At 48.7% G+C, this 13,888-nt stretch overlaps 1 protein-coding gene across 1 annotated transcript in view; it reads left to right on the plus strand.

Moving 5' to 3' along the window:
- LOC142586135 (glutamate receptor-like) overlaps positions 1-13,888 on the plus strand; it is a 102,151-nt gene that overhangs the window by 9,471 nt on the left and 78,792 nt on the right. The window contains exon 2 of the mRNA XM_075697387.1: positions 10,067-10,167. Coding sequence (XP_075553502.1) covers positions 10,067-10,167 — 101 coding nt within the window. The remainder of the gene's footprint in view (positions 1-10,066; positions 10,168-13,888) is intronic.

Raw genomic sequence — 13,888 nt, forward strand, 5'->3', positions numbered from 1 at the left:
TTGCCGGGGGCTAAAAACAATGCCTCATGGTGGTAGTGGTATTGTAGCAGGTGGGGTTAGCCTGGAATACATAGCCGGCAATTGTTCTGCCTGAGCCTCCTATCAGTGTCACAGTGCGTGTCACCAGGTGACGAAGAGCCCTGTGCCTGGAACGAAGGCAATCAGCAGTCGTTGCGCTCTCTTCCTGATTGCCGCAGGCCCTCCGGAGAAAACGACGCCTTCAAAGGTCCTGCGGGGAATAGCATTTTTTTTGCAGGCTGTCAAACATCACATTCCTTTCTCTGTCGAACTGCCGGCATATCCATATGCAACGTTCGATGTCGGCGATCTCACCGTAGAATGCACAGAATGGGGAAGCGCATCGTCCAGTCATGAATGCTTTGCAAACGTGTTTCGAGGTAGGCCACGGTGTAATCGTTGTGACAATGATTTTGAGTCCATCAGAACCACGACGTCACGTGCGGAATAAGTACGTAGTTTTGGAAAGGCCGCGGTAATGGCGGCAATTTCTGCTGTTGTAGACGGCACTGCGCGATACAGGCGGTCAGACCAGGGCACATCAAGGGAGGGTTTGCAGAATGCCGCTGCAAACAAAGCCAGACTGTCTGCATTATTGTTAGCGGGATGTGTAGAAAAAACTGAAACACTAGATTTCTTCTTTCAGGCTTAGATTAACGTTGCGCTTCCTGCATCTTACTGACGACTTTTCTTTGCAAGATTGACGCTTGAACTTTTCCAACTTGACATCAAATTTTTGCCAGTGGGCAACTTGGTCAGAGCGGACGTATTTAGGAGGCATTGTAGCAACTGGTGCCTGTGATCTTCGGCTTGAATCTGGGATTTGGATATTTTGAGAAGAAGGTCTTTCTGGTCGCGTGTTGGGTAGCCGCTTCTAATGAGAGGTCACGCATTCTGCAATTTCTGTTTTTGAATTGAGTCTGCACTAATTGAGCCAGGATGATAAAACGGTGCTGCCCAATCTCAAAGGTGACGCATTGTTCGTCCTTGTTTTTGCGTGCAACTGAACAGATGGCAGCACACTGCCCATTTTATCGGTCAAATGCCTAGTGTGGTTAAAAGGGCAGCAGCTGATTTGCGGTTATTTACCGTAGTTGCGGAGGCAATCGAAAAAATTAATAACGGGTTTGGATTGATCGGACCATAAAACATACCAGAATAATTTACCCGTGTTTCTGCGGCGGAAATGTTACGAGATTCCGACAACTTTTATGATGCCCGCAATCACTAGGGTGGTCACAGCCTCCTTCCGCCTAGCAGATGGCCGAGATCCGCTGGGTCTCAGTGACTGCTTCGGTTAGCTGTTCGGCCCAAAACTGGTCGCGCTGTCTTTAGGTGAGCAGCATGGTCGCACAATTTTACGGCCCAAGAAAGGAGCCACCTTCGAACATGCCCATGGACTATGTCGAAAATCCGCCCTACCCATGCATAATTTACATTGATCATTCTATTGTCCTGGGCACAATTTGCACAGGTTAACTCTGGGTCAAGGGTGGGTACCGGACCCTTCCCAACCGATAGTAATCGGTGATTTCTTTGTAGCTGACCATGCGCTCTCTTATCGTTCCCGGCTTGACTATCTCACTTGTTCTGCCAGCAAGACCTGGAGGTACGTCGCGAGCCACCTCGTTGCCGGGAAGAGAGGAGTGCGCATGCACCCAACTAATTTTGATGTTCCCACCATGATGGTCAATGCTATTATTTAGAATTAAGGACCATTCTGGCGTCGATCGTACCCAGTACTTCCACTAGCTGTAAAGAGGCTTTTTTTCGGGCCGTAGAGCAGCAGCGGCAAACGCAGCACGAGCAGGTGGGCCACCGCCAGAGAGCGAACTGCCTAAACAAGTCACGCGATGGCAACGGAGCGTTTTAACGTGCCCGTCTTCTTCCTCACAATCCATTTTATTCACCATCAAATCAACACACATGATGTCGGAGAATCATTCGTGGTGCTAAAAGCTGAAAGACTGCAGAAATTTAGAGCTTGATTAAGCCACATACCCCTACAAATGCGATATGTCTTTTCCCTTGCTGCACAGCTCAAGTACCTCTTGTCCAAAAGGGCAAAGGCGCCTTGCGGCCCGACACTGCTTTTTTTGGCGTGAAGTGCCCTGGAGAAGGAGGCTTTGCTATGACAATACCGCTGAACCTCTTAGGCAGTACAAAACCTTGTCAGACAGGTGTCGCGACCGCCCCTAATGGGGCTATTTCTCATGTGGAATCCCAATGTACCTATTGAATAAACACCCTATTTCAAACTTTGAGGGCCCCTAATGGCCAGGCACTGAGCCGGGAACGCGATTGTTCCTTCTTTGTGGCTAGTTAAACAGCTTCAGATGTAGTCTTCCCACCACAGCTGCACCCAATGCTCTACGCTAAGTTCGGCTATGGTTTGACAAGGGGTGCTCTGAGATCCCGCCTACGTATCTGTATTGGGCACCCTTTGTAGATGACATCACCTGTAATGAGCCGAGCACCAGGCTGGTGGGTATCCCTACCCATGACGAAAACAGTTGCGCTTCATTTGGCACCGAGATTCGACCCTGGTATCTGCGGCTGACGAGGCAAATGCTCAAATACAAGGCCGCGGCTCCGTGCAATTGTATTCGCCGACCAATGACTGTTGTTGCTGATATTGTCATTTCAGTGTGGTTTACCTTTATGGGCAGAAATACATTACGTTGAAAGCTACATACATAATTGAAAATTTTGGGAGTATTTGGTTTTTAACCATCCCTACAAAGAACGATAACTTACACAGGCGCCGGAAGACGTGCATGAGTCAGCTTTTTGGCGCACCTGTTTTAAAGCAGTGAATTCTTACCAACTTGAAATGCTCTTGCGTATTTTATTGTATAAATCGGGTGGTATATGAAGGTATACTTCCATTGGACCACCAATCATTCGTGCACATCTTCTTTCCTGCTTGTGAAATTGTCCTAAGAAATCGTAACTTTCAACAGTGCTATTTAATATATTCCCTTTGCAGGTCAAATATTGCTGCGCGTGTTTGGTTCCAACGAAATATCACCATGTATTTACTCACAGTTGGCAACCAGAAACATGCAGTAAAAAACCACCTGTCTACCTTACTTCCTAAAGCTTCTACAGTCGTCACAGCTTTCTCATTACATCATCGACGCGCAGAAATGTCCTTTTTACCCACCGTAGTCATGTTAACATCAACGGCAGGCACGTACCCAGGGGGGGGCCCGGGGGGTGCCCGGCCCCCCTCCCTACCCACGCCATCACTACTCACACATTCCTAAAGCGCCGCCAAATCAATGTTGAGACTTCGCAGCTGTTCATCGGTCAGCATTATGCTGCCTTCTTCACTCCTTTTAGATGGCGGTAGTTATCGCCATCTCTTGTAATCTGAAGGACAGTTTTCTCGTAGATTCCGCACCCGCGCGATTAACGCGAGATGCATTCAGTTGTCAGCACCCATTCAACCGTCCCGCGCATAGCTTTTGCTTTTGTTAGTGCAACCTTCTTTGTTTAGGCTGATCCTGGGACCAGGAGGGGGATGCGACTGTTACTCAGCTGGTCTGTACTCTCATGGAACGAGTTGCGGCCGGAGAAAACGCCAATTGCGTTTAACTTATCCCTTTGCTTCATTATTTCCTTGAGTTAGGGCTCGCCGCGACGCTGGCAGATGTCCGGAACCATATACACGTGATATGGGTTAGATAAGGTGGGAAATAAAATATTGCGATACAGCGTCGATCATCAGACCCTGCAATAACCCTTAAACCAATAAGCAAGATGACTGTCGCCCGTTACCTCGACTGTTTTTCCCTAACTGTATGGCACTTTTCGTGCAAAATTGGCAACTAGAAACAAAAATCGCAAGGAGTTGAGAAATTAAGCGATCTATTAAGGGAGAGAGCCAAGGCAACAACCAAACTGCAAGCAAAAGCGAATAATAAAAAAGTTAACCGTTGTTTATGAGAATATTTATGGATCAACATCTTTTTATTAAAAAGGAAGTAGAGAAAATGCCGCCTGAAGTGGAGAACAATTGTTTTGAATGACGCTTCTACAGTTATTGGTCGAACCGGCTCACGTAGCCACTTCTCTGCTGTGCTTATGTGGGTGTTTTTCTAACCTTTCGCCGTGAGCGCAGTACGTCTAGAATCGCAGAGTCCTGTGCTCTACGCGGTTGTATGGGACTGGCGGCCGCACAGCGTTACGCAATTCGCGGAACTGTCAAAACTGATCAACAAGGCGAAAATAACTGATATTCGAAACTATAACATGAGAAAGACTGAAGAAGCCATAAAAAATGCACGCAGCCTGAAATCAGAAAAAAGAAACCTCGCATAGTACAAACCATGATGTATGCACTAAAAGATAAGAAGGATAATATCATCAGCAATCTCGAAGATATAGTAAAAGCAGCGGCAAAATTCTAAGCTGACATGTATACAGTACCCAGAGGAGTCACGATAGTTCACTTAGAAACAGTAATGAACAGGATACAGAAACTCTCCTATAACTAGCGATGAGGGCAGAAGGGCCCTGCAAGACATGAAACGATGAAGAGCGGGAGGATAAGGTGGGATAACAGTCGATTTAATCAAAGATGGAGGAGACATAATGCTTGGAAAACTGGCGGCTCTTTATACGAAGTGTCTATCGACTGCAAGGGTCCCAGAAAACAGGAAGAATGCAGACATTTTCACAAAAATTCACAAAATTCACAATTCACAAAAAAGGAGACGTTAAAGAATTGAACAATTATGGGACCATTAGCTTGCTCCCAGTATTATATAAAATATTTACAAAAATAATCTCCAATAGAATAAGGTTAACACTGGATTTTGTCAACCAAGGGAACAGGCTGGCTTCAGGAAGAAATGCGTTACAATGGATCACATCCAAGTCATCAATCAGGTTATCGCGAAATCTGCAGAGTACATTAAGCCTATCTATGTGGCTTATATAGATTACGAAAATGCATTTGATTCAGTAGAGATACCAGCAATCTTAGAGGCACTACGTAATCAAGGAGTACAGAACGCTTACATAAAAAGCTTGGAAAATATTGGTACATGCGAGAGGTATTTGTTTGTTTGAACGAGGCGCGTGGGCGCCATCATTCCAGAAAAGAGGAGGAAGAACGAACTGGGCTCGCGCTGTGAATCTAACCGGTCAGCGCATCGACCGTTGTAAATATAATCTGTAAATAGTTTCTCGTCTTACTGACTCGTCTTTCGCGTTCGAATATCTACAGAGGTTCGACAGCTACCTTAATTCTACACAAGAAAAGCAGGGAGATACCTATAGAGAAAGGGGTCAGACAGGGAGACACAATTTCTCCAAAGCTATTTTCTGCGTGCTTAGAAGAATTCAAGCTAATAAACTGGGAAGCTTAGGAGTAAAGATCGACGGCAAATAGCTCAGCAACCTTTGGTTTGCCGATGACATTGTTCTATTCAACAACAATGCAGACGAGTTACAACAAATGATTGGAGACCTTAACAGAGTGTAAGAGTGGGGTTGAATATTATTATGCAGAAGATAATGATAAATAGCCGGGCAAAGGAACAAGAGATCAGGATGGCCAGTCGGCCTCTACAGACTGTGAAGGAGTACGTTTACCTAGGTCAATTAATCAGAGGGAACCCTGATCATGAGAAGGAAATTCACAGAAGAATAAAAATAGGTTGGATCGCATACGGCAGACATTGCCAGCTCCTGACTGGAAGCTTACCATTATTATTGAAAAGTAAGGTGTGCAATCAGTGCATTTTGCCAGTGCAATATGTCCAGTGCCAATGCATTTGCCAGTGCATTTGCCAGTGCATTTCCCAGTGCATTTTGCCAGTGCATATGCGGCAGAGACTTGAGAGCAAGTTAAGGAACACGCAAAGAGCGATCGAACGAAGATTGCTAGGCATAGCGTTAAGAGAGAAAGAGAGTGGTTTGTATCAGAGAGCGAACTGGTATAGACTATATTCAAATTGACATCAAGAGGAAAAAATGTAGCTGGGCAGGTCATGTAATGCGCCGGTTAGATAACCGTTGGACCATTAGGGTTACAGAATGGTACCAAGAGAAGGGAAACGCAATCGAGGACGACAAAACACTAGGTGGAGTGATGAAATTAGGAAATTCGCGGCGCTAGTTGGAATCGGTTGGCGCAGGACAGGGGTAATTGGAGATCGCAGGGAGAGGCCTTCGTCCTGCAGTGGACATAAAACAGACTGATGATGCTGATGATGATGAGGATGATGAGGATGCTGCTGCTGATGAGGATGACGAGGATGCTGCTGCTGATGAGGATGAGGATGCTGCTGCTGATGAGGATGAGGATGTTGCTGCTGATGAGGATGATGATGATGATGAAGGTGGTGGGCCCCCCGAAAAAAAATCCTGGCTACATGCCTGATCAGCGGTATAGTTAACGAACATAATTACCTGCTTTTCCAGTAATATAACATATTGTCACATGGTAGTGAGTGAGTGAGTGAGTGAGTGAGTGAATAAACTTTATTGTAGGTCCGGCGAGGACGCGAACAACGACGGCAAAGGACTTCCCATCACTGTACTCCGCAGCGTCGACGAAGCTTGCGCTAATGTCGTGTCGCTTGATCTGTTTGAGGATGGCTGCTGCTCTGGCCTTGCTCTGGCCTCTGGCCCTCGTTGTGGACGGGATGGACGTTTCGGGGCACAGGGGCCACTACGAACTTGTCTCGAATGCACCTAGGGATCGGGGTACTGACCATCAAACATTCCGCCGGGTGGTAACCCAGCTCTTCGAGGATGCGTTTACCTGCCGCTGTGGTGGCCAGGCGACTGAGTTGCGTGCGTTCTTGGGCTTCGGCAATCTCTTCGGCAGTGTTATGTACCCCCAGCTTGAAGAGATCCTCGGTATGGGTCCGGATGGGTAGCCCGAGAGCCCTCTTGACTATTTTGCGGATAAGAACGTTGAGCTTGTCTCGCTCCGCTCTGAGCAAGTTGTGCATAGAAATCGTGTACGTGAGGTGGCAGAGTACGAAGGCATCGATCAGCCTGAGAAGATTGCTTTCCTTCATGCCTCGATGCCGGCTTGCGATTCTGCGAACTAGGCGGAAAGCGTTGTCCGTCTTTGCGATAATCTTTCGGAGAGCAGTTCCATTGCCGCCGTTGAATTCGACAAACATGCCCAGGACCCGAATAACGTCGACCCTGGGTATCACCCCCCCCCGTCACAAGTGCGAAGTCTGATGCTGCTTTCAGAGACTGGTTTCCAATCTTTGGGCCTGCCTCCCTTCTCTTTTCCGTAAAGTAGCAGCTCCGACTTGGCGGGGGAGCATCGAAGTCCGGTGGGGCGGAGATACTCCTCGATCACGTCAATCGCCTCCTGCATGGCTTCTTCGACTCTGCCCTCGCAGCCGCGGGAGCACCATATGGTGATGTCATCTGCGTAAATGGTGTGCTTGACGTCCTCGACGCGCGCCAACCTCTCGGAAAGACCAATCATACAGATAGTAAACAATGTTGGGGAGATGACGGCGCCCTGAGGAGTGCCCCGCCCTCCGAGGGGCACATCTTCGGAGCGGAAGTCTCCAATGCGAAGCTATGCCTTCCTGTCAGTTAGAATAGAGCTGACGTAGTTGTGAAATCTGGAACCGAGACCCAGGTCTGAAATGGTCTTGACGACGAAGACCGAGTAGAGCCTTGACGTCTCTGGAACGGCCATCCACAATCTGATGCTTGATTAGTTTCATGGCATCCTGCGTTGAGAGTCCGGCGCGGAAGCCGATCATTTTGTAAGTGTAAACCTCGTTGTCTTCGAGATACCCGTTAAGCCTGTTGAGGACGACGCGCTCCATGACCTTGCCGACGCAGGAGGTCAGAGAAATCGGCCTCAAGTTTTCGATGTTCGGGGCCTTGCCGGGCTTAGGAATGAGCACCGTGCAGGCCGTCTTCCATTCTGCAGGTACAATGCCGCTCTTCCAGGACTCGTGTATCTTGTCGGTCAGAAAGATAATCGACGTGTCGTCGAGGTTTCTCAGTATTCTGTTGGTGACTCCGTCCGGACCCGGCGCAGACTTGCGGTTGAGCACGAAGATGGCCTGTCTGACCTCGGCAATGGAGAAGTCTTCATCAAGCTCGGGTCGTGGAGGGCCTTGGTAGTCCGGGGGTTGGGTCAACGGATCTCCGTCACGACGGACGGGCAGGTACTTCTGTATGAGGTTTGCGACGAGTTCATCGACCGTGTTAGACCTGGTGGCTTCGTGAAGGGCCCGGGGCCAACGTATGCCTTTGATTTGACTTCGAGCCGCTTTCATCGAGAAGGTGCTTTAGCATACCCCAGGATTTGCCGTTGCGGATCTGTCCGTCGATGGATTCGCAGAGCTCTTCCCACTGCTGCTGGCATAGCGCCTTGCAGTGGTCTTCAATGACATTGTTGAGCTCCGAAATCTTCTTTCGGAGTCTGCGATTGAGCCTTTGACCCTTCCATCGGCAGAGCATGGCGGTTTTGGCCTCGATCAGGTGGGCTAGTCTGCTGTCCATCCGCTCGACGTCGAGATCTGTTTCCACTTTCTTGGTGGCCGCGGAAGCGTCGTTCCGGATGCCTTCACACCATTCTTCGAGAGTGGCGGGTGCCCTGGCTCTCCCGGGTTCGTCACGAATCTTGCGAAAATGGCCCCAATCGATGAACGTGAATTGCCTAACCCTACTCCGAGACACCTTGAAGTTGGTCTCGAGGATATAGTGGTCGCTGCCGAACTCCATGGCGGTGTTCTCCCAACCCACGTCCTCGACATTCCTCACGAAGGCGAGGTCGGGTGTCGAGTCCCGGGTGATGGAGTTGCCAATGCGCGTAGGAAAATTCTTGTCAGTGACCAGAGTGAGGTCCATCTCGTTGGCGTCTTGCCACAGGTTTCGCCCCTTGGTAGTGTCGTAGACGTAACCCCAGATGCCATATGGTGCGTTGAAGTCGCCGACGACGACCAAGGGTCGCGGGTCGGCCAAGTCGGTCGCCTTCTTGAGAATGGTCTTCAACTGCTGGCGCGAGTCTCTAGGGTTGCTATATACATTGAGGACGAACACGCTGTTTCTGCGCTGATTCCGCTGCGGAACGTCGAACAGGATCTCAACCATGACATTTTCGATTCTACCACTCGCCAGCTTGAGGTAAAACCGTAAATGGTGAAACTGAATATTTATTGGGCGAACTTGTGCTCTCAAAAACAAGTTACCTTTAAAGCCCAACGATAGTGGCGGACACAGTCGGCGATCGTCGGAAATCTGATCAGCGGGTCAAGGGCATCGGCTTTTATACATCGGACGTGGATGTTCCATAGTAATCGCTGGGACCCACATGTCTTCCACGAAGTTCTACACTATTCGCGTCGGGCATACATGCAATCACATTAAACAATGTTCGGTGGCAGACAGCGAATGGAACCATCGATAACATTGAAGAAATTTCCGATACATGCAGGTGCGACTTGCGCTGTACGATAACATTTGTTAGGCGGTGAAACGTGGTGGTCCGATAAACACAAACAAGCACACGTGTCAATATTTTGTTGCATCTGGCCGCCATTGTGGATCACACTTGTATTACATTCTGTCACGATGCTCTAGATTTTGATAAATCAATCGCACTCCTCACATTTCGTAATCATCTTCACTGCCGGAACCCCATGCCCTGACTACCACTGGGAACTTCGTAAATGATGTTAGGGCCTTCGAATACATGCTCAGTTTGCTGCCTTATTTGCTATGTCTGAATACATGTTTTGCGGACAGTTTGCAGACAGAGTTAGAGGGCCAGCCACAAAATTTAGAGGGCCTGTGTTGAAGATCTTCATTGCTGCTGACTTACCGTTGGTGCAGAAATTTCTTAGTTTTGGCTTTATAAAGAATCACCAAGAACAAACAACCTCCGATGTCCCCTGGTCTGTATGGCGCTCACCCAATATTATGTACAATTATTGCTGCAATTGGTTACAAGTATTTGATGCATCACCCCTTGTTCATCAGCTGCCGTAGTCAAGTACTTTCGAAGGACCAGTTTTTGAAGCAACAAATTTTCTTTATGTCTCAGATACCAGTGGCCGCTGACCTCAAGTTCAAGAACGGGAAGATTGAAGTTAAAGGAATAGCCCAAGCCTTTTTCTCTGCCCTGAAGCATGCTATTAACTGCACGTAAGTAAAACTATCACTAGCTATGCACTGAGCGATTCAGCGGGTTGTTGAAAAGATTCAAGCAAGCAATTTACGTCACTTTGGTTTTTTGCTGAGCGTCGCCAATGGTCGGTGATGTGTGATATAGTGTTGACTACTAACAGAGTCACTCGTAAACAAAACGGGTGTGACAAAATGGACCAGGAGCTTTACGTATACAGCAGGATTCCTTAAATGTGTCTGCATCCATACGAGGTCGTCAGGCATTGCGTTTAAGAGACATCGCTTAGTCGATGAGTCGCCATATAGCTTATGATTTTAGGCTAAACTGTTTGTATTGGGTCAGCCGCTACAAACACATGCGGATACCTCCTCCTGATTTCACGGAGAAGCAGCGCGCATCTTGAGAGTTCCACGTCGGTCCTGTTAATGCTGCTGTTATGTGACAATCTAACTCCTAAAATAGTTACTGGAATTATAGTGACAGCCCGTGAAAGCGCAACTTTGGTGAACGTCCGACGATGGCTACTACGCTGTAGGCCATGTGATGTACCTTGTCCCTAGACAAAACGATTAGGTGCAAAAATTTATCAAACCAATAAAGCGGTTCATACTAATAGAGGTCAGGCAGCTGCTACACTTCGAGACGAATCCATTGGTCGATCTATTGATCAGCTAGCCTCCATAAGTGCCTTTTATCGATATGGGATAGCTCAAAAGCAAAGAAGTGACATAACCTGGCTGCATCGGCATTCTAACGGGCGATTATGGGGATTGCGCAAGAGCAGAGAAAAAATTCACCCTGGCAGCGTTGGCATAATAGCAGGCCAAAATCTATGAGCCTTATCTTTTTTTTCGGCGACGGCCAATCTGCGCATGTCGTTGTATTCATCGCGCTAATCGGCGTGAGCAAGTGCGTTACCAGGGGGTCCCAGTCAAAGGTTTGCTCCTTGAATGGCCGACATCCCAGCAGGTTATAGGCCTATTTTTTTTATTTTTCCTGTAAGCATATCTCTACATACCCCTTTATTCTTCGCGTTAATCAGAGTTCGCGCGTACATTGGCATGGGGAGCATGTATGTGCCGTCATAGTAGCACTTTTCACGGAAACAACTCGTCCTGGCTACGCTCCGACTTCTGTATTTGCGAAGGTATATCTCTGCATATCCGTTTATTTATTGCGTGAATCGGTCTGAGAACGCGCCTTAGAAGGAGAACTCATGTGCGCGCCCAACCAGCGCTTTGAAGATAAATGATTGTACTTCGCTGAACGGAACTCCGAAAGGGCTATAGGCTTCCGTTTTTTTTCCAAGAAGGACATTCTGAACATCCACGTTTACCTATCACGTGTATCGCCGCGGACAGGTGCAACGGCATAGGCAGTTATATATGCGCCACATAAGCGCTTTCGAGAGAACTGATTGGACATTTCTTCGCCGAAATTCTCACGAGTTATAGGCTTCCGTGTTAACGCGAAGCTTTGCAGTGCGAACAAACAATCGCTATGAAAGGAATATCAGATGGCCGTCTCAAATTTCCAACTATATTATCACGTGGTGGTGACGTTGAAGAATACTGTGAAAGAGAAAACTAACTTTTATTGGGCGAACCTGTGCCCACAAAAACAGGCTACACTTATAGCACAACGATAGCGGCGAACATATTAATATTTGGGGTTTTACGTGCCAAAACCACTTTTTGATTATGAGGCACGCCGTAGTGGAGGACTCCGGAAATTTTGACCACCTGGGGTTCTTTAACGCGCACCTAAATCTAAGCACACGGGTGCTTTCTCATTTCGCCCCTATCGAAATGCTGCCGCCGTGGCCGGGATTCGATCCCGCGACCTCGTGCTCAGCATCCCAACACCATAGCCACTGAGCAACCACGGCGGGTGAAGCGGCGGCGAACATCGTCGGCGATCGTAGAATATGTGATCAGCGGGTCAAGCGCGTCGGCTTTTATAGATCAGTCATCGAATGTTCCAGATTAACCACTGGGACCCGCGTGTCTTCCACAAAATTCTACACTATTCGCGTAGCGCATACATGCAATCACATTACACAAGTTGCGGTGAAAGACGGTGGACGGAACCATCGATAACATCCCACAAAATTTCTTTACATGCAGGCGCGTCCTGCGCTGTGCAATAACATTTGTTAGGCGGCGAAACGTGGTCGCTAGATAAAGATAAGTACACATGTCATTACCCCGCTCTTAAAAAGCATCGACCTGATGCTGCAAAAAACGAAACTAATAAACAAAAGCACTCCTAGCAAAGAAAGCAACAAAATTAAGGAAGTTCGTCAGCGTACGAAAAAGGGTTTAAGGCGCACCACGTGGACCACTTCAGATCGTGCGCGGCGCCGCTGTGAATGCGAAATGCCGTCTGGCACTACCTCATAGTCCAGAGCGCCAATACGTCGGACGACCTTGTAGGGTCCGAAGTAGCGTCGGAGTAGTTTCTCACTGAGTCCTCGTTGGCGTATCGGGGTCCATACCTAAACACGGTCGCCGGGCTGATACTCGACGAAGCGTCGTCGGAGGTTGGAGGGTCGGCTGTCGGTCCTCTGCTGGTTCTTGATCCGCAGACGGGCGAGCTGTCGGGCTTCTTCGGTGCGCTCGAGATAGGTAGCGACGTCAAGATTTCCCTCGTCAGTGACGTGCGGCAGCATGGCGTCGAGCGTCGTCGTCGGCTTCCTGCCGTAAACCACCTTAAATGACGTGATCTGTGTTGTTTCTTGCACCGCCGTGTTGTCAGCGAATGTTACGTACGGCAGAACCGCATCCCACGTCTTGTGCTCGACGTCGACGTACATTGCTAGCATGTCGGCGAGGGTCTTGTTCAGGCGATCCGTGAAACCATTCGTCTGCGGATGGTATGCAGTTGTCCTCCTGTGACTCGTCTGGCTGTATTGCAGAATGGCTTGCGTGAGCTCTCCAGTAAAAGCCGCTCCTCTCTCGGTGATGCGACTTCTGGAGCACCATGTTGCAGCGGGCTGTTCTCGACGAAAAATTTCGCCACTTCGGCTGCGCTGCCTGTTGGTAGAGCTTTAGTTTCATCGAAGCGGGTGAGATAGTTCATCGCCACGACGATCCACTTATTTCCGGAAGTTGAAGTCGGAAACGATCCCAACAAGTCCATCTCGATCTGCTGAAAAGGTCGGTAAGGAGGCTTGATAGGCTGCAGTAATCCCGCTGGCCTTGTCGCTGGTGTCTTGCGTCGCTGACAGTCTGGGAATGTGCTGACGTAACTGGCGACATCGGCGGTTTGGAGCGGCCAGTAATACCTTTCTTGTATCCTCGATTGCGTCCGGGAGAAACCGAGGTGCCCAGCGGTCGGACCATCATGTAGGGAGTGCAGTACTTCTGGACGCGGCGCCGACTGAACAACAAGAAGGCAGTTAGCGCGGACTGGTGAGAAGTTCTTCACGAGTAGGTTGTTTTGAAGCGTGAAAGAAGACAATCCACGCTTAAATGCCCTAGGGACAACGTCGGTGTGCCCTTCCAAATACTCGACTAGGGCTTTTAGCCCCGGGTGCCCTCGTTGTTGTTCGGCGAAGTCTTCCACGCGTATTATTCCAAGGAAGGCATCGTCATCCTCGCCATCTTGCGGGAGCGGGTCAATGGGGTTGCGTGATAGGCGATCGGCATCTGATTGTTTCCGTCCGGACTGGTATGTTACAGTGATGTCGTATTCTAGTAGTGTGAGGCTCAACCGTGTTAGCCGTCCTGAGGGATC

The sequence above is a fragment of the Dermacentor variabilis genome, chromosome 6 (assembly GCF_050947875.1).
Source record: "Dermacentor variabilis isolate Ectoservices chromosome 6, ASM5094787v1, whole genome shotgun sequence".
Classification (NCBI taxonomy): domain Eukaryota; kingdom Metazoa; phylum Arthropoda; class Arachnida; order Ixodida; family Ixodidae; genus Dermacentor; species Dermacentor variabilis.